Source organism: Ranitomeya imitator, chromosome 6, assembly GCF_032444005.1.
Source record: "Ranitomeya imitator isolate aRanImi1 chromosome 6, aRanImi1.pri, whole genome shotgun sequence".
Lineage (NCBI taxonomy): Eukaryota > Metazoa > Chordata > Amphibia > Anura > Dendrobatidae > Ranitomeya > Ranitomeya imitator.
The window spans coordinates 246,395,582-246,417,848 of record NC_091287.1 but is presented as its reverse complement, the minus strand read 5'-3'; the positions used below and the strand labels follow the sequence as shown (position 1 = coordinate 246,417,848).

The 22,267-nt window shown below is 44.2% G+C and overlaps 1 protein-coding gene across 1 annotated transcript in view; it reads right to left on the bottom strand.

Moving 5' to 3' along the window:
- Positions 1–3,910: 3,910 nt before the first annotated feature.
- The window catches only part of LOC138642420 (dynein axonemal heavy chain 5-like), a 546,381-nt gene continuing 528,024 nt past the window's right edge, over positions 3,911–22,267 (bottom strand). The window contains exon 77 of the mRNA XM_069730567.1: positions 3,911–4,644. Coding sequence (XP_069586668.1) covers positions 4,426–4,644 — 219 coding nt within the window. The 3' untranslated portion in view covers positions 3,911–4,425. The remainder of the gene's footprint in view (positions 4,645–22,267) is intronic.

Here is a 22,267-nt window from a genome sequence, read left to right as displayed (position 1 = left end):
GGGTGTATAATCTCATCCACATTAAAGAAGGGGATGAGTGGAAAACTGTGTTCAATACGCCTGAGGGACACTATGAGAATCTGATGATGCCTTTTGGATTGAAGAACGCGCCCGCCGTCTTTCAACACTTTATAAATTACATCTTTAGTCACCTGGTAGGCAGATTCGTTGTAATCTATCTGGATGACATACTAATTAATTCACCTAACCTTGAGTCTCACCATGTACATGTCAGGCAGGTCCTACATATGCTTTTTTAAGAAAGAGAAATGAATGGCACCAGGAGTTGAGTCAAATCAAAAAATATACAGGATTCGATCCTTGTGGACATATGAAACACGGCTGCTAGTTGCCACTGGGAAAAGGTGCACAGCACAAAACAGCCAAGAGAGTATCCATTGGTAATAAAGAAAAAAGATGTGGCACTCACCCAGTTTGCAGTAGAATCAATGTCTTTTATTTACCATACTCCAGTTACAGACATTCGCTCGGAAGCGGCAGGTGAGCGTGAGGGTATGGGGAGTGAGGAGAGGATGGCCGTTTCGCCTGGATAGCGTTTCTACGGGTCCAGGTCTTACATATACTCCAAGACAATAGATTATATGACAAACGTGAGAAGTGTATGTTCTCGATTGAGGAGATCCCTTTCCTAGGATATGTGTGGTCTTCCACCGATTTTCACATGGATCCAGTGAAAGTCCAGGCGGTATTGGATTGGGATCGTCCGGAGGATTTGAAGGCTTTACAAAGATTTTTAGGTTTCGCCAACTACTGCCATAAGTTCATAAAAAACTTTTTGGTAGTAGTCAAACCCCTTACGGATATGACCAGGAAGGGGACGGACTTCTCCAAGTGGTCCAGTCCTGCCAGGGAGGCATTTGATACGTTGTAAAGGTGTTTTTCTTCTGCTCCTATTGTTATTCATTCTGACGTCTCTCGGCCTTTTATCATTGAGGATGATGCATCTGAAGTGGGAGTGGGGGCTGTATTGTCGCAGGGTGTGTCTCCTGGTAAATGGCAACCATGTGCTTATTTTTCTAAAAAAAAACTGTCACTGGCTGAGAAAAATTATGACATTAGTAATAGGGAACTCTTAGATATCAAATGGACTTTTGAGGAGTGGCGTTATTTTTTGGAGGGAGCGGTTCACCCAGTGATGGCAGTCACGGATCATAAGAATCTGGTATACTTGGAATCGATGAAACATCTAACATCTCGACAGGCAAGATGGGCATTGTTCTTTACCAGGTTTAACTTTTTTGTCACTTATAGGCTGGGGAACAAAAACATTAAGGCAGATGCCTTATCCCCTTGCTGTTCTGGGGGAGGAAATAAGTGTGAACCAGTACCTATTCTTCAAAGAGGGGTCGTCATGGCGTCTCTATGCTCCTGCTGCCTGTCCACTTAGTAAACTGTTTGTTCCAGTAAATCTCTGTTTTAGAGTCCTCAGCGAATATCACTATTCAGTATTGGCAAGATATCCTGGTAATATAGCCACCGCTGATCTGCTTACTCAGCGTTTTTGGTGGCTAGGTGCTCATCAGGATGTCCAGGAGTATGGAGCCGCCTGCAGTATCTGCGCGCGTTCTAAGACCTATCATACTCGTCCGGGGGCTTTCCAACCATTGGAAATTCCCAGCAGACCTTAGACTAATTTGTTGGTTGATTTTATCATGGATCTACTGGTGTCAATGGGGAATACTGTAATTCTGGTTGTGGTAGATATATTTTGTAAAATGTCTCATTTCATCGCATTACTAGCTTTACCGAATGCCAAATCCTCGGCACAAGTTTTCGTCAGGGAAATAATTAGATTACATGGGATCCCGACTGACATTGTTTCTGATTGGGGGGGTGCAGTTTGTCTCCAAGGTTTGGGGGGCATTTTTCACCCATCTGGGGATCCATTTGCCATTTTCGTCCGCTTTTCCGCTGCAGTCTAACAGGCAGACGGAATGGGTTAACCAGAATCTAGAGACATACCTCAGGCATTTTGTATTTGAAAATCAGGAGGACTGGGTTACCTATTTACCGTTAGCCGAATCTGCTGTAAATAATCATTGTCAGGAATTGACTGGTAAGTCCCCGTTTTTTCGGGGCATATGTGTTCCATCCTCAATTTAGTTCTTTGAATGGTAATCGCCTGTCTGGATTACCAGAGAAAGAACGGTTTTCATCTTCCATTTCTAGCATATGGCAGGGGGTTACAAATAATTTGAGAAAGATGGGATCCAAATATAAGAGTGTGGCTGATCGGACACATTTGGTGGGTCTGGACCTGTGTGTTGGTGACTTGGTGGCTGTCCTCTAAGAACACTAAGCTAAAGGTTTTGTCTTGGGAACTGGGTTCCAAGTTTATCGGCCCTTTTAAGATTGTGGTCGTCACCAATCTTGTAGCATTTTGCCTTGCCTTACCGCCTACATTTAGGATCCATAATGTATTTAATTGTTCTCTCTTCAAAAAATATGTTGCTTCTTCTGTACCATCACTTCTACCACCATCTCATGTCATTGTTGATGATAATTCAGAGTTTCAGATTGCGAAAATTTTAGACTCTCGTCTTGTTCGTCGGTCGTTTCAGTATCTGGTACATTGGAGGGGGAGAGGATGTGAGTACCTGCATCTGATGTTCATGTGGCCAGACTGGTCCTGGCTATTCACGTGGCACACCCTGATAAGTATGGTCCTGAGGTTCCGGAGGTCCATCGTAGAAGAGGGTGTACTCTCACGGGGTTACCGGGACAGTGTGGAGCCAGAAGACTGCCACATCTGATTGCTCCTACTTTGGCGTTGAGAAGAAGCACTTCTCCTTCATTTTAAATGTGTATATTTATTTTGGCAGAACAGGCATTAAATGGCCATGTTGGAAATCCATGTGCTCACAGCTTTGCTCGGTTAGCCATTCCTTTTCCATTTATAATCTGGGCTCTGTTACTAGTCCTTGTCAGAGCTAGCATTTGCTGCATGGCTTACAGAGAAAAATGAGTACTTATGAGGAGACTAGAAGGGGTTATTAATGACAGATGCTTGGTTTGTATGTGTGGTAATTCCTTATCTTTCTCTGTTATGGTTTATTCCCCAACCTTCACACACCGGTGCATTCCTCTGTTATATGTGAGTGAATATTTTGTATGCCTGGAGTTTTTGATTAACCCTTGTCTGTGTTGCCTTGTTTGTCGGGTCAGTGTACTACGGTGCTCAGTAGCGCCCCCTCTTCCGTGGGTGGGGAAGAGAACAGACGGAGGGCTAACTTAGGAGATAAGGCAAGGCGGAGGCCCCGGCATCTTTGCCATCTGAAATATCCCGGGGAGCAGGGCAAGTTAGGGCATCCCCTGGTGTTAGCGACAGGGAAGGAGCCCCTAGTCCCGAGTCACCCGACAGCTTTGTTGTGATACTAATGGTATCAATTACCTGGAAATACTACAGACTCTCCCTACTCAAAGAGATGAATTGAATGAATCTAAATGTACAGAGACACCTCTTGCATTATATTATTAGTACAATATTAAAAAAAACTAGGGGGCCGATTCATCAAGACAAGAGTAGCACAAGATCGCGATATGCCACTCTTGACAGAATACACGCCACCAAATTTATTAAGAAGCACACCCCACTTAATTAATATGGTGACTCTAATAAGTCTCATGTGCCTCAGTGCACAGTGCCAGAAAAGCCACTCCAGTCCATACTGAAGTATCATTTCTAGCATGGAAAACACCAGCAGATTTGATAAATTTAATGGGGGCCATAGTAACGGCCCTGTCCTGTCCCCAAAATGTTTGCGCAACTCTGTGTTTTGAAAAGATGTTGTGCCTTTTCAAAGCTTTCACATCACTTTTCTGGCATAAGAGCTTTGATCTTTTACCGTGTACGGACTCACTGTATAAAGAGGATCTGTATCGCTTGGTGTTCATATAATCAATATTTATTGAATATCATATCAAATATATACATTGCATTGTACACAGGTCCAAGATTAAGAACTGTATTTTCTGAAAATAATTAAACAATGCTAATTTATTATAAAATATATGTAGAATAATGAACAAATCCATACATAATTTTCTATTAAGTTTTAGAAGACACAGATTAAAAATAAAAGAAACACGAAGACATGCATGCAGAATAAATCTTCATTTGGTGAACAATCTGCTTGTCTTATGATATGATGGTAGATTAATGATGACAAATATGATTTGTTTTAGAAGTGCTATAGGGCAGGGACATTCATAATGTATAAAATGTGCCATATACAGTATATGCGATTTCAGCATAGATGTGTTCAAAATAGCAATATTGTAAGTAATGATAGTGTTAATAATAACCGTAATAACCTGTAAAAGTGTAAGTGATTACAGTGGAATTTCGAGAGCTTCAGAATCTTTGCTCCTAACCATCCATGAAAGTCATGGAAGCCAATCTATTTATTTGTTGTCACAAAGAAGGGCAACACCTCTCATTGTCCAGTGGTCTGGCACAAACACGGTTCTTAGGTACAGGGAGAAGACATATGTCAGGTCCGTCCTACGTGGCTTCTTGTACACTGGGCAGGAGTACAGACTACTCAGCTGTTTCTTAGGATCCAAAGGGCCAGTGGTACTTATTGCATAGACGTGAACAACAGGCAGATTGGTAAAGAGGACCTGGAAATAAAAGGAACAGCTATTAAACCTAAGCAGAATAATAAACGGGAAAATAATATATTATAATCCTTATAGGTGCACATTTACATTTGCCAGATGGCAGAGACAATATTAACAATTATAGCTTTGAAATTTCCATTCTAATTTTATGCAAATCATTCAGATGTGAATTTTCAGTTATTCCTAATTATTTCTGGTACCTTTTGTTTTTTCTGCGCTAGTTTCCATATATCATAAATCTACACCATCCCGAAAGCTACAGTATGAGTATTATGCGGCTATATAGAAGTGGGTTGACATAGGGGGTACACACTTTTCTCAAAGAGGATCTGCAGCAGCTGGGCTGAAATGATAAGAGGGCAGAGTGAACTGTCAAGCAGCACAAGGAGTAGTCTACTCCATCGCCAGTTTACTCAAGTCATTAGTGGTCGATTACTGTTAATGTCCACATGACTATAATTGGCATATTCTGCTGAAATACTGCACTGATTGAATCGGTAAAGGTACAATTCTCTAATCAGTTGATGTTCATGATATATATGAAGACTGCAGTTCTGGCTAACATGCCTATGTGTTATGTATGGCTCATAGGTAATGGACAAGCTTTGCAGACATAACTGGCTTTATGTGGTATTTTATATACCATAATATATTGATGGCATATACGTTATTTATGGCACAAGCTCCTGAAACTTCAAGTTCTCAGGCTGTTTGTGTGTCCTGGGACAGCTGCTAATTACAACATAATTGACCTTATTTATCACGACGCCTCTACAGCTTAAGATATCACTGTATCTCCGGAAGGTGGGCCGTGCTGCATAAGGAAATCTGGGTCTGCGATCAGCATCAGTAATGAGATATATGAATCAGAACACAAATCGATGGTTGCTCCGCTCCATCACGTTAGATGAAATAGATTTCAGAGAATACAGATTAGAAGGCATGGTCAGGGCAATGTTAATGTAAACTGGTACACTGGTTTTACTGAGGGTCTTCAGGAGCTAATAAGGCCTGGTGACTTCTGACAAAGGAGATTGTCTAGTATTAGATAAGCATGGAGTGGTTAACATTGTATTCATGCAAAAAAACATATTTGTGCTATGACAATTGCTAAATCCATCTTTTGAGTTTTGGGGGAGAATACAGGTCCTTCTCAAAAAATTAGCATATAGTGTTAAATTTCATTATTTACCATAATGTAATGATTACAATTAAACTTTCATATATTATAGATTCATTATCCACCAACTGAAATTTGTCAGGTCTTTTATTGTTTTAATACTGATGATTTTGGCATACAACTCCTGATAACCCAAAAAACCTGTCTCAATAAATTAGCATATCAAGAAAAGGTTCTCTAAACGACCTATTACCCTAATCTTCTGAATCAACTAATTAACTCTAAACACATGCAAAAGATACCTGAGGCTTTTATAAACTCCCTGCCTGGTTCATTACTCAAAACCCCCATCATGGGTAAGACTAGCGACCTGACAGATGTCAAGAAGGCCATCATTGACACCCTCAAGCAAGAGGGTAAGACCCAGAAAGAAATTTCTCAACAAATAGGCTGTTCCCAGAGTGCTGTATCAAGGCACCTCAATGGTAAGTCTGTTGGAAGGAAACAATGTGGCAGAAAACGCTGTACAACGAGAAGAGGAGACCGGACCCTGAGGAAGATTGTGGAGAAGGACCGATTCCAGACCTTGGGGAACCTGAGGAAGCAGTGGACTGAGTCTGGTGTGGAAACATCCAGAGCCACCGTGCACAGGCGTGTGCAGGAAATGGGCTACAGGTGCCGCATTCCCCAGGTAAAGCCACTTTTGAACCATAAACAGCGGCAGAGGCGCCTGACCTGGGCTACAGAGAAGCAGCACTGGACTGTTGCTAAGTGGTCCCAAGTACTTTTTTCTGATGAAAGCAAATTTTGCATGTCATTCGGAAATCAAGGTGCCAGAGTCTGGAGGAAGACTGGGGAGAAGGAAATGCCAAAATGCCTGAAGTCCAGTGTCAAGTACCCACAGTCAGTGATGGTGTGGGGTGCCATGTCAGCTGCTGGTGTTGCTCCACTGTGTTTCATCAAGGGCAGGGTCAATGCAGCTAGCTATCAGGAGATTTTGGAGCACTTCATGCTTCCATCGGCTGAAATGCTTTATGGAGATGAAGATTTCATTTTTCAGCACGACCTGGCACCTGCTCACAGTGCCAAAACCACTGGTAAATGGTTTACTGACCATGGTATTACTGTGCTCAATTGGCCTGCCAACTCTCCTGACCTGAACCCCATAGAGAATCTGTGGGATATTGTGAAGAGAGAGTTGAGAGACGCAAGACCCAACACTCTGGATGAGCTTAAGGCCGCTATTTGAGCATCCTGGGCCTCCATAACATCTCAGCAGTGTCACAGGCTGATTGCCTCCATGCCACGCCGCATTGAAGCAGTCATTTCTGCCAAAGGATTCCCGACCAAGTATTGAGTGCATAACTGAACATTATTATTTGTTGGTTTTTTTGTTTGTTATTAAAAAACACTTTTATTTGATTGGATGGGTGAAATATGCTAATTTATTGAGACAGGTTTTTTGGGTTATCAGGAGTTGTATGCCAAAATCATCAGTATTAAAACAATAAAAGACCTGACAAATTTCAGTTGGTGGATAATGAATCTATAATATATGAAAGTTTAATTGTAATCATTACATTATGGTAAATAATGAAATTTAACACTATATGCTAATTTTTTGAGAAGGACCTGTAGTAAGTATGAGTAATGAGTTTACCTCTTTTCTTAGCTGTTACACTGGATAGTAACATTAGAACAGCATGATGTAGGGGCAGATTCCCTGATTCCAGGGATGTGTCACTTACTGGGCTGTGTGTTGTTTCTATAAATGCAGTGATTTATCAACAGGAGATTATCAGTAGAGGACAAGTTGTCACGTGCCAGTGAGTCATCCTGCTCTATGTAAGCCTGCCCCCACTACTGAGTAGCAGCTTTCTGCCAATTCACAGTATTCACAGAATGCGGCCAATCAGCAATGTGGGCAGGGTTATGCAGAGCTCAGCATTCAGAGAACTGCTAGATCTGCAGCTGAAAAACTGATGTTATGGAAAAGACAACATGCAGCCAAGCAAGTAACACAGTGCTGGAATCAGGGTCCTAGCTCAAGATTATAATTTCCAAAACCTGATGACAGATTCCCTTTAATACCTGCCAGGCTTCCACGTACAGTGCCCATGTGATACTGGTACAATTATCTTTTTTATTGTATTCATATAAAGTTCTAATAGGAAAAAAAACCCAACATAAATAGGTGCCATATAACCATAATCCTCAAGGGGGTACACCGAACAGAGGATAAGAAGTGAAATGAACAGTAGGTAAAGTTTAAAAATAACAGTTTATTAATACATATTAAAAAAGGCAAAAAAAAAAAAAAATAAGAAAAAAAAAAAAAGGGGGAAGGGGGAGGGGAACTGGACCAAAGGAAAAATAAAAAAAGACAAAAAGTGGGACTTCCAAGTGGTAAAGGGAGAGGGAAGCCAGCAAAAATAGATCTACATACAGAATAATACATGCACCGTATGAACAAATGTCCCCTCCAACATAGAACATAAAGGGTCTATATAACACAAGTGTGACTACCAGAATCTGGTTTTTGTAGACCAAACATATAAAACCGGGCATAAACTACCACCTACACATATTGCCACAATTGTGATACATATGGGAGGAGGGAGAGGCCAAAAATAAAGCAAAAGTAGGGAATATCTCAAAGTACCAAAACCGTAGAGGCTGAAAAAATAAAGCAGCTACTCCTAAGGCTGATGAGAAGAAAACCCCTATATGTTAGCAGAATAAATGGCTCAAAGAACGCCGTTGGTGAGAAGGAATTTAATTACCTGTAATATGTTCGTGGAGGAGATTGAGGCAAGTGCCGGGGGGTTCAGGCAGGCATGTAGAAGCGTGTGGCTGTGGCTGCGCTCTCCCGACGCCCGACACTTGTTGAAGTGACGTATGAGCCACTAATTATTAGGACTATGATAATATATAAATAGGTGCCATCCTACAACTACATACAAATGAAGTTGCAACCTGGCCTTTTGTGGTGACTGGGGAGAAAGCAGCTATCTTACTTTGTGCTCATATCGGCTTTGTGGCCCATTATATGGTGAATTCATTATAGCTGTCACTTTCCCTGTTCTCCAGTGATGGAAATAATGCATATGGAACCTTAAGAAATATTTTGTAATAGTTCATAAAAGAGAATAACTTAATGGCTAAAAATTGAAATGACACTTAAATTCGTGTAGAATTAGGAGATGACATGATACAATGTGTAAATGAAAGTTATATGCTGCGTCATTTTCCCTTTCCCTTATACTTTGCTGTCTTGTCAAGAGCAGGATATTAAAAAGAAAAGCAAGGAGTGCTTTATTTTTAGATTAGAGATCATCTTTCCGCAGAACAATATGTACTAGACATGGAAAACAAACAGCGGTACGTCACCTATAGGTGTCAGAGCACCGCGCCTGGTACAAACACATATTGCCACTAAATGAAATCCTCGTCCTGCTCCTGTTTCAACTTGTCATATCAAACCGACTGTGACAGTTGCAAATGAATAAAATACTAAAAATGACAGTTTAATCAGTGAGACTGGTAGTCCATAATCCTTCATGAAAAAAAAACGCTTTTCATTGCCAGCTCTAGTGATAAGAGTTACATTTCCCAAATTGTACTGAATACACTGTGTGCAGAAAACAGAGTGCTATTCCACTGACAGCGCTGTCAGGGCCGTCACACTAATCTCATTTTCTGGTTAGACTAAAGAAATGTAACAAGAGCTGCCTGTATACACCGGAGTAATGCCATGAGTTTAACATCCCACAGTCCAAAAGCACTCAGCGATTATTAAAGTGGGACTCCGGGCAAAAATAAAAGATAGACAAAATGTGCCCACAAGGGGCATTAAAAATGCCAAGTCCTTCAATTATTACCATTATTCCACCAAGGAAATACTACTCACTGTCATCACTAGTAGAGAGCTATGGCGCAATGTAGAACTGCTTCCCGTGTAGGCAATTGATCTGTTCCGGCTGGGGTTGCATCAACATGGAGGCGGCACACTCGCTCTGGTAATAGCACCTGACTGTGGTGTGTCTTTTATATTGGAAAGGGGTTGCTGTAACTGCACAAACTATTTTAGTTTCATAGTTTGATTTTCTTGCATGCTGTTTAATTCCAAGGTTAATGAAGGGTTAGAAGACCTAAAATATTCAACCTGATATATTTTGATGTGTATGGTGTATTATTATTATTATTTTTTGTTATAGCGCCATTTATTCCATGGCGCTTTACATGTGAGGAGGGGTATACATAGTAAAAAAGTACAATAATCTTAAACAATACAAGTCATAACTGGTACAAGAGGAGTGAGGACCCTGCCCGCGAAGGCTCACAATCTACAAGGGATGGGTGAGAATACAGTAGGTGAGGATAGAGCTGGTCATGCAGCAGTTTGGTCGATCGGTGGTTACTGCAGGTTGTAGGCTTGTCGGAAGAGGTGGGTCTTCAGGTTCTTTTTGAAGGTTTCGATGGTAGGCGAGAGTCTGATGTGTTGTGGTAGAGGGTTCCAGAGTAGGGGTGATACGCGAGAGAAATTTTGTATGCGATTGTGGGAAGAGGAGATAAGAGGGGAGTAGAGAAGGAGATCTTGTGAGGATCGGAGGTTGCGTGTGGGCAAGTACCGGGAGATGAGGTCACAGATGTATGGAGGAGACAGGTTGTGGATGGCTTTGTATGTCATGGTTAGGGTTTTGTACTGGAGTCTCTGGGCAATGGGGAGCCAGTGAAGGGATTGACAGAGGGGAGAGGCCGGGGAATAGCAGGGGGACAGGTGGATTAGTCGGGCAGCTGAGTTTAGAATAGATTGGAGGGGTGCGAGAGTGTTAGAGGGGAGGCCACAGAGCAGGAGGTTGCAGTTGTCAAGGCAAGAGATGATGAGGGCATGGACTAGGGTTTTTGCAGATTCTTGATTGAGGAATGAACGGATTTGTGAAATATTTTTGAGTTGAAGTCGGCAGGAAGTGGAAAGGGCTTGGATATGTGGTTTGAAGGAGAGATCAGCGACAAGGATTATCCCGAGGCAGCGACCTTGTGGGACTGGAGAGAGTGGGCAGCCATTTACTGTAATGGATAGGTTCGTTGGGGGGGGGTCACGTGAGATGGGGGAAAGATGATGAATTCTGTTTTATCCATGTTAAGTTTCAGAAATCTAGCGGAGAAGAAGGATGAAATAGTGGACAGACATTGAGGGATTCTGGTTAGTAGGGAGGTGATATCTGGTCCAGAGATGTTGATCTGCGTGTCATCAGCATAGAGGTGAATACTGAAAGCCATGAGATTCTATGAGCTGTCCCAGGCCAAAGGTGTAAATGGAGAAGAGCAGGGGCCCAAGGACTGAACCTTGTGGGACTCCGACAGATAGGGGGCGAGGTGAGGAGGTGGTGTGTGAGTGGGAGATGCTGAATGTCCGGTCTGTTAGGTATGATGAGATCCAGGATAGGGCCAAGTCTGTGATGCCAAGGGATGAGTCAAGGGTGTATCAATCAGAGTAGTGTTTTTATCTCTCAGGTTGCGTTCACGCGTTCAGTATTTGGTCAGTATTTTACCTCAGCATTTATAAGCCAAAACCAGGAGTGGGACAATCAGAGGAAAGGTATAATAGAAACATGTCACCACTTCTGTATTTATCAGTCACTCCCGGTTTTGGATTACAAATACTGATGTAAGATACTGAACATGTGAACATGGCCTAAGGTTAAATGAGCAGAACACCATGCAGCAGGTTAGGACTGTCTCACCTGAGAAACTGAGGATTCTCCAGTGGTGGCCCAGGCACTGACACGTGCTGGCATACAGGGCCAGCAGCTGCCTAGGGCCCCTGCTGCTCCAGGAGTGTGTTGCTAATAGCGGCACACCATGCAGCTGCTATGGGGCCCGTGAGTCAGGGGGGCCCGCCCTATGCCAGCGGAGCAGCAGCGGGTGACAGGAGACAGAAGCCGGCTGCTGAGGCTAAAGCCTGTCCCTGCTGCTAAAGAGAAATAAATATTCACTCTTCCCCACACCCCCATGGGCATTGAGAGGAGTGAATATTCATTTCACAGCCACAGGCTGTGGCTAACAGTGCTTACCATCAGGGCCCGCATACCAGGGCCCCTGCTCTCCCAGCCCATGTGTCCCATAAGTCAGGGGGGCTGGCACCAGCGCCACTCCCCAGTGCAGCCTATGTGTCCCAATAGTCAGGGGGGCTGGCACCAGCGCCGCTCCCCAGTGCTGCCCATGTGTCCCATAAGTCAGGGGGGCTGGCACCAGCGCCGCTCCCCAGTGTGCTCCGCATTCAACTGTATCAGCGTTACTTCATCGTGCACCTTGCTTTGTGTGCTGGGCAGAAACAGTGCAGCTCCTGACACCGGAGCAGAGCCAGAATGTGGGAATGAGGAGGAGAGGTGAGTATTGTGGTTTTTTTAATACTGTGGGGTTGGATTATATTCCATGGGAGGGGCTACATTATATTTCATATGGGGCTGCATTATATTCTGTGGAAGGGGGGCTGCATTATACGCATTATACCCTATGAGGGGGGCAGCATTATACCCTATGAGGGGGTTACATTATTTTCTGTGGGGGGGCTAATTTATACTATATGAAGGTGGCTGCATTATACCCTATGAGAGGGCTACATTATATTCTACGAGGGGCTGCATTATACCTTATGAGGGGGTTGCATTATATTCTGTGGGGGGCTGCATTATACCCTATGAGATGGCTACATTATATTCTAAGGGGGGTCTGCATTGTACCCTATGAGGGGGCTAGATTATATTCTATGGGGGGCTGCATTATACTTCTGAGGGGGTTGCATTATACTCTGAGGGGGCTACATTATATTTTGTAGGTGGGCTGCATTATAGCCTATGAGGGGCTACATTATATTCTATGGGGAGCTGCAATATATTCTATGAGGGGTGCTATATTATATTCTATAAGGGGGCTACATTATATTCCATGGGTGGGCTGCATTATACTATATGAGGGCTGTATTATATTCTATAAGGGGGATACTTTATATTCTATGAAGTGGTACCCCAACCCCTGCTACATAATTAAGACTTGTACTACCTTATATTATACCCTGATATTAGCGTGTTTTACAGCACAATTGGTGGTCTTGTATTTATTTCTATGTAGCCACATATTGGGCCCCAAGAACAATTTACTCTGGTGGGCCCAAGGTGCTCCAGTCCGACGCTGCCATGTAGTATATTTTCTTGACAATGAATTGTGCTTCTAAAATAATTTCATTCAGTTCAAGGGTCATGCAGTTTAATAGTAAAGTTACATTTTATATGGTTGGCAGTTCTTTGTATTATGATGAAAGTACATGCGTCAGTCTCTGCACAGCTGGTACAGCCATTTCTAACTTTAATACATGTCTACTATATGTAAGGATTAGGGGATTGTTAAGTAAGTCATTGCTGGCTGCTATCCCAAAATCTGAACACACTGACATTTTACTAGCACAACCTACATTGATTCTTAAAACATCGGTTGTCACAAGTGCTGGACTGTATTAAAAGGCTTATCATAACTGATAAAACTGTTATTAGCGGCAGGTTTCATTTTCAGTGAATGAAAGAAAATCAAACTAAAATTACAAAAGTCTATGGGGACATTAGTGACCGTTTGTGAAGGATTCCAGATTATGATTATTATTAAAGAGACCATACACTGGCTAATTTCTCATACGTCAGTGGCTAGTGGCACAATAGTTGTACACAAAAAATAAATGACCTCCTACAATTATTTGCATAGCTACAATTAATGTTATTTTTTTAGGCTGTGTGCACACGTTCCGGATTTTTCGCCTTTCTTCGCTATAAAAACGCCAAAAAATGCATACAATAAACATCCTATTATTAGAATGCAATCCGCAATTTTTATGCACATGCTGCATTTTTTTTCCAGAGCGGAAATGCATTCTGGAAAAAAACGCAGCATGTTCATTAATTTTGCGTAATCGCTGGGATTCCGCATACATAGGAATGCATTAATCCGCTTACTTCCCACATGGGGCTATGCCCACAATGCGGGAAGTAAGCGGATCATGTGCGGATGGTACCCAGGGTGGAGGAGAGAAGACTCTCCTCCACGGACTGGGCTCCATATCCTGGTTAAAAAAAGAATTAAAATAAAAAATAGTGATATACTTACTTTCCGATGGCCCCCGGAGTCCTTCTGCCTCTCAGCGGTGCACGCGGCGCCTTCCGTTCCAAGGGATGCTTTGCGCAAAGGACCTGGGATGATGTCGTAGTCATGTGACCGTGACATCACAAAGGTCCTTCGCGCAAAGCATCCAAGGGAACGGAAGCCACCGCGTGCACCGCTGAGGAGATCGTGGGCCGTCGGAAGGTGAGAATAACTATTTTTTAAATTATTTTTAACATTAGATCTTTTTGCTGTTGATGCTGCATAGGCAGCATCAATAGTAAAAAGTTGGTCACACTTGTCAAGCACTATGTTTGGCAAGTGTGACCAACCTGTCAATCAGTTTTCCAAGCAATGCTACAGATCGCTTGGAAAACGTTAGCATTCTGCAAGCTAATTACGCTGGCAAAACGCTAGTGTTTAGTGGGAAAATGCATGCCAATTCCACATGCGTATTTCCCGCATCAGGGAGATCCGGAATTGCCGCGGAAATTTCTGCGGCAATTCCGGACGTGTGCACATAGCCTTACTGTTCAGGCTAGGTTTACACTAACGCAGTCCTCTTCATTGAACACTACGTGTGGATTCCTGTCTGTATCCACAAAAAACACTATTCTAACAGGAACTCTAACAAAGATCCAAAGGAGCTGTTTCCTTCAATGAATCAAGTTTTTGTGCATATTTTAAAAAGACGTACACTGCCAGGATATGGAGGCCAAACAGTGTACACAGTGATTCCATTGGCATGATTGAAGTGAATGACCCTGTTGGGGTTCCTCTCAGAATCCAGTTTTTTAGGGGATTTGAGAGAAACCCCAACATAGTGCTCAACAGAAAGTACTATATTAGTGTGAACCTAGTCTTACTTTTAGCAAACCTTAATACAAGGATACAAATGTCTTGCAGTGATAACTAGGGATAAGCGGACCCATGGAGAGTCAAGTCCGTCAAGTTTGACCAAAATTTGGTCCAAAGTTCGGTTCGGGTACCAGAACTGTACTAAAACTTTAACCTGAACCTCGTAGAAATCAATGGGAACCCAAACTTAGGAGCTGCAAAATTTCAATTTCTCACTCCTCCCCGAACTGTAAAACTGACCACCAAGAGGAGTCCATGTTCGGATTTCATCACTGGGTGTCTGGTATGAACACCGAACTATAGAGTTTGGGTTCGCTCATCTTTTGTGATAACTTATAAATTATAATATAACTAGATGTAGGCCGGTAATGTCACGATGGGAGCAGGCATGCAACGCTGTTGTTGCCTAATGGCATCCTGTGATAATCTAATGCCTTTTGCATCAGGGGACCCATGTGCTTGACGCCTACACTTATATGCATTGTATTTGTCCCAGCAATGCTGTTGCTCTTCAAGAGTATAATTTGCCTTTTATTGTCTTCGACGTTGTGCCTTTGCTGCTTTCCTTTCATTGTCATTGGCGTACTTTTTAGGAGGAGCCATATTGGCGTTGATATTTGCTTTTTAAAGGGGTTTTCCCACAGACAAAAGTCATTTTAAAAATTGTATGTGACTGACCGTGTACAGAGCATACCACAGCTCCTGGGCAGGGGAGAAAGCAAAAGACAATACTGACATTACAGCAGGAGATCGCAGAGGATACATTTTGGGAGGTAAAATATTTTTTAAAAACAGTCAGTGAAATATTTTACCTCACAAAATGAATCCACTGTGATCCCTTGCTGTAATGTCAGTATTGTCTTTTGCTTCCTCCCCTGCCCAGGAGATGTGGTATGCTCCGTATACAGTCAGACACAGTCAATTTTTAAAATGAACGTTCATTCGTGGGAAAACCCCTTTAATGTGACGGCTTTCTCTGCCTATAGACACGTCATACATCTGCCACCGTGATCAGCCGACTGATTCACTGCACCTGTGCGTATTTCGCGCAGACGCAGTAAATCAGACCCCCGCCATCTTTGTGCAGACAGATACTGGCGGTCACATTAAAACTATGCATGAGCTCCTCCTGTACAAAGATGGCGGCAGTCAGTGAATCATTCAGCTGATCCCAGCGGCGTGTTCATGACGGTGTTCCGCTGGTGGTACCGCGCAAGACGCTGCGTAAGTGTGAGTGTGTGACTGTGAGAGTGTGAGAGTGTGAGAGTGTAAGAATGTAAGAGTGTGAGAGTGTGATACGTACAGAGAGTGTGTGTGTGATGCAACGGTGTTCCACTGGTGGTACCACGCAAGACGTTGCATGAATGTGAGTGTGTGACTGTCAGAGTGTGTGAGTGTGAGTGTGTGAGTGTGAGAGTGTGTGAGTGTGATATGTACAGAGAGTGTGTGTGGTGCAATGGCGTTCCGCTGGTGGTACCGTGCAATAGGTTGGTACCAGCAGCAGTTTCCATATTGAGACACCCATCACTTGGGCGTCCCAATATGGCGGTCGGTGAACTTCCTCCACTTGGAATTCTAGGATACGATGACATCTAGACAGAACAGGAAATGAAAACATTACAAGGCAATTATATAAATAGATGAATGTGTCCAAATTACAAATAGCAGCATTACCTGGCAGCCCAAAGCTGTAATTTTTAGTTATACAGTGAACAGCAAAAGGGTAACAATTTTATGAACTTTTGACTTTCAGGCTCTATATCTCATTATTCGCTTCTACTTTGATCTTGAGAGTACCAACATTTTATAGACAGTCATCTTGGATATCTCATACTTAAATTTGACTTGCAACTATTTAGCATATAGTTCTGCAGATTCTTGTCATGTCACTGCATGGTTTCTGTGTTGCTCCTAAAGATCAAAATTTTAATTTTTATTATTTTGCTAGTATTATGTAAATCCAACACTGCCTGAATCCTTCTGGGCATGCTCTCAATGAGATTCAAATGTGTGTCAACCGAAATTTTATCTCAGGTCTCTTCTACACGTTCCTAAAGTTGGTGCATACTGGTCGACTCATGTATGTATGTATGTAGTGTTTTCTTCAATTCTACCACGCCACGAGTGTTTGATTGGGGTGTAGTCTGGGGACTGTATAGGGGCCATTCTAGCACCTCAACTTCATTGTCATTAAACCAGTTCTTCACCAATGCTTCGTGTTGTTGTCCTGTTGGAATACTGTGCTGTGTTTTTCATATCCATAGTACTTGAGTGTACAAAGTAACTCATCTGGTAGGAAACTCACATAGAGCTCAGCTTTGAGACCACCATCGATCCAGGTCAAGTATCCAATGCCTTTGGCTGTGAAACAACCCCATATCATCAGGCTTCCTCCACCGAACTTAACATTTCCTTCAATTTCTCAATCTGTTAGCCCCTTTTTCCCTTGTTCCTTTGAGACCTATTTGTACCTATGAGAACCTAGTCTATTGACTTTCGTGTCATCGCTCCAAATCACCTGTTTCAAATTTTTAAATATCCAATTTTTGTACTTGTTTGCAAACTTGAACTGATGTTTCTTATGACAATATTGAAGTTTAGGTTTCTTCCTGTAGCGTAGCTACTGGGGGGGCAGACGAGGCCGTTGCCCGGGCCCCATCACATGAAGGGGGCCCACCGGGAGCCACGGCCACTTCCGTAACGAGGCATAACACAACACATGAGGAAAGCAGTATAAAGCCTGCTCCTGTCTGACAGAGACAGGACACGCTGGTAGCAGTAGCCAGTAGGGTTGAGCGACCTTGACCTTTTTAGAGTCGAGTCGTGTTTCGCGAAACCCGACTATCTTAGAAGTCGAGTCGAGTGGAATCGGCCGATTATGGCGAAAAGTCGGGTATCGCCCGAAACACGAAACCCAATGCAAGTCAATGGGGGAGCATAGTCGGCAGTGAGTGGAGGCCAGGAAAACACCTACACTGCCCATTTTAATGGCAAAAACATCCATTCTTGTTACAGAAGCTTGTCAATCGTAATTTAGCTTATAATAATTGGAAGGCATTTGAAATTGGGAGTCATTTGGCTAAAGTTGTGGGGGGTAGGGCTGGTTCAAGTAATTAGTGGGCCCAGTAAATCTGGACCACGTCACGGCAGTGTGTTGCAGGGAGAGGTAAGTATTTCAACTTTGCAAGTGCTGTGATCCTGAGCAAGCAGGGGGGGCCCACTCGTTGGCATTGGCACTGGCACAGGGCCCCTCAAAGTACAGCGGTGTGTTTGCACGGCGGGGGCGCCTCCCACCGGCAGCAACACTTTTGCGTACTATGAGAGGCCCTGTGCCAGTGACGTCGCCAACTAGTATTCCTCCCCCCACCTGATGAAGGAACCTGCACTTTCATCTGCACCTTCCTCTTTGTCCCCGTGTAAGGTGGTATGGTATGCGGGAAGAGGAACCTGACTTTCAGCAGGGTCACAATCTTGCTGTGTAGCGTGCACGGGGAATTTTGCGTTATGGGTCAATGTACCAGCAGACTCATCTACCACTGGCTGGGCAATGGGCAGGATGAGGAGGAAACACAGATATAGGCCCAAAGAATAAAGTTGGCTAAATGCAGTTCAAAATTGGTAACACAGGACTAACCATGGGGCATTGCAGTGGAGGACAACTGGAATGAGAGGCTGACACAGAGAGTAGGCCCAAATCAGTAAGTAGTCGAAATGCAGTTCAAAATTGGCAACCGTAGTAAACAGGCGGCACAGCTTTGTTCAGTGGAGGAGAACAGCAAGGAGTGGCAGACACCGATAGTAGGCCCCAACCCAACTAGTAGGCCAAATGCAGTCTAACATTAACAACTACTTAACGAGAGCCTGAAAATGGAATTTCAGGACAGGAAACCAGGAGAACAGCAAGGAGTGGCAGACACCGATAGTAGGCCCCAAACCAACTAGTACGCCAAATGCAGTTGTTCCATTTAACCACAATTTAATGAGAGCCTGAAGATAGAAGTTCAGGAAAGGCAACCTGGAGAACACCTTGGAGTGTAACACACCATCTCTCTACACCCCATACCCAATTTGTAGGCCTAATGCAGTGTAGTTTCCAACAACTACTAAACGAGAGCCGGAAGATCGAAGCTCAGGAAAGGCAACCTGGAGAACACCTTGGAGTGGAACACACCATCTCTCTACACCCCATACCCAATTTGTAGGTCTAATGCAGCGTAGTTTCCAACAACTACTAAACGAGAGCATGAAGATCGAAGCAATGGAGAGGAAACCTGGGGAACACCTTGGAGTGGAACACACCATCTCTCTACACCCCATACCCAATTTGTAGGCCTAATGCAGTGTAGTTTCCAACAACTACTAAACGAGAGCCGGAAGATCGAAGCTCAGGAAAGGCAACCTGGAGAACACCTTGGAGTGGAACACACCATCTCTCTACACCCCATACCCAATGTGTAGGCCTAATGCAGTGTAGTTTCCAACAACTACTAAACGAGAGCATGAAGATCAAAGCAATGGAGAGGAAACCTGGGGAACACCTTGGAGTGGAACACACCATCTCTCTACACCCCATACCCAATTTGTAGGCCTAATGCAGTGTAGTTTCCAACAACTACTAAACGAGAGCATTAAGATCGAAGCAATGGCGAGGAAACCTGGGGCACACCTTGGGGAGGCAGACACCGTTAGTAGGCCCTACCAAAGTTGTACCCCCAATGCAGTTTTAAAATTCCTAGAGGCTGAAAACAAGACTATTGACGCTCAGCTTTTTTCAAAGGAACACAGCTGAATTGAGTGGCGCAGACAGACACAGGTAGTAGGACTTAAACCAAAAATGTGGCTCACTGCAGCTTAAAAAAGTTACAGGGGTACACAAGCAGCAGTGCTCTGGGCAGTGGAGGACAATTTCAATAGTGGACCGCAGACAGACTTTGTACGCCTACTATTAAAAAAAGGATGCTCTATGCAATTAAAAATAGGTTCCAGGGGTCCACGGTCAGCAGTGGTGTGGTCAGTGGACGAGTATTGGAAGGAGGGACCGCAGACAGGCGTAGTAGGCCTAACATAACAAAATTAGGCTGTAGACACTGTAAAATTGGTTCCAGGGGTACACGGGCAGCAGTGGTGTGGTCAGCAGAGGAAAATTGGAATTAAGGACTGCAGACAGACTTTGTAGGCTGTCCCCTGTGGACCATGCATCCAACACATTAACCCAGTGCGCCGTAATGGACACGTAACTTTTTGTGGACATGCCTACTGGTCCATGCGTCTCTTGTCAGGTGCACCTTTCTACTGTTTGATTGCCTGAGTGCTATGACAATGCAGACTTTTTCATGCCGGTGGAGGGCTGGGATGGCTTTTCTCGCAAAAGAAATGTCGACTGGGTAGCTTGAACCGTTGCACAGCGTAGTTCATCTGGGCTTTCTAAATATAAAACAAAGAAAAAAAGGAGGCTACATGCACTTTCAGCTGGGTTCCAGGGGTACACGGCCAGCATTGGTCTGGTCAGTGGAGAACTATTGGAAGGAAGGACCGCAGACACGCTTCGAAGGCCTAACATAATAACAGATGGCTGTAGGCAATTTAAAATTGGTTCCGTGGGTACACAGGCAGCAGTGGTGTGGTCAGTGGAGGCCTAGTGGAAGGAGTGACCGCAAACAGGCATCGAAGGCCTAACATAATAACACATTGCTGTTGGCAATTTTAAATTGGTTCCAGGGGAACACGGGCAGCAGTGGCCTGGTCAGTGTAGTAGTAGTAGAAAGAACGGACCGCAGACAGGCATCGAAGGCCTAAAATAAAAAAAATTGGGCTGGCTGTAGGCAATTTTAAATTGGTTCCAGGGGTACACGGGTAGCAGTGGTGTGGTCAGTGGAGGCTTAGTGGAAGGAGTGACCGCAGACAGGCATCGAAGGCCTAACATAATAACACATTGCTGTTGGCAATTTTAAATTGGTTCCAGGGGAACACGGGCAGCAGTGGCCTGGTCAGTGTAGTAGTAGTAGTAGAAAGAACGGACCGCAGACAGGCATCAAAGGCCTAAAATAAAAAAATTGGGCTGGCTGTAGGCAATTTTAAATTGGTTCCAGGGGTACACGGGCAGCAGTGGTGTGGTCAGTGGAGGCCTAGTGGAAGGAGGGACCGCAGACAGGCTTCGAAGGCCTAACATAAAAAAATAGGGCTGTTGGCAATTTAAAATTGGTTCCAGTGGTACAAGGGCAGCAGTACAATAGTCAGTGGAGGCCTAGTGGAAGGAGTAACCGCAGACAGGCATCGAAGGCCTAACATAATAACACATGGCTGTAGGCAATTTTAAATTGGTTCCGTGGGTACACGGGCAGCAGTGGTGTGGTCAGTGGAGGCCTAGTGGAAGGAAGGACCGCAGACAGGCTTCGAAGGCCTAACATAAAAAAATAGGGCTGTTGGCAATTTAAAATTGGTTCCAGTGGTACAAGGGCAGCAGTACAATGGTCAGTGGAGGCCTAGTGGAAGGAGGGACCGCAGACAGGCATCGAAGGCCTAACATAATAACACATGGCTGTAGGCAATTTTAAATTGGTTCCGTGGGTACACGGGCAGCAGTGGTGTGGTCAGTGGAGGCCTAGTGGAAGGAGGGACCGCAGACAGGCTTCGAAGGCCTAACATAAAAAAATAGGGCTGTTGGCAATTTAAAATTGGTTCCAGTGGTACAAGGGCAGCAGTACAATGGTCAGTGGAGGCCTAGTGGAAGGAGGGACCGCAGACAGGCATCGAAGGCCTAACATAATAACAGATGGCTGTAGGCAATTTTAAACTGGTTCCGTGGGTACACGGGCAGCAGTGGTGTGTTCAGTGGAGGCCTAGTGGAAGGAGGGACCGCAGACAGGCTTCGAAGGCCTAACATAAAAAAATAGGGCTGTTGGCAATTTAAAATTGGTTCCAGGGGTACACGGGCAGCAGTACAATGGTCAGTGGAGGCCTAGTGGAAGGAGGGACCGCAGACAGGCTTCGAAGGCCTAACATAACAAAATTGTCATTACAATGGTATTGTCAGTGCCAGGCATTGAAGGATGTCAGCGCATAGACTAAACATTGGTGGAGCTGTGAGAGATAATTTTGCAAGTGGTAGAGCACTGTTTGAGCTGGGGGGGGGAACTGTCTTGTGGCCGGCGGTACAGGCCCAGGGCCCCTCATATTACAACGGTGTGTCTGATGTTGGGTGCGCACCACCACCGCCAGAGACACTTTATTGTACTATGAGGGACCCAGTGGCAGTGCCGTCGACCAAAAGCGGGCACACCCACCTCTTTAGACAAACAGCACTCTCACGGGTGCTGGCGCCAAGTGGCGATACCACGGCCCCGTGTGGGGAGTTTGGCCATTTAGTGAGGTGTAAACATGTCGTATGCTGGACAATCAGGTGCAGAAAATTACGAGATTGGAAAAGTCATTCAGAATAGTCCACAGGCAAGACCTTTTCATAGGAAAGCTAGGTGTCAGCCGGGCAAGGTGGGG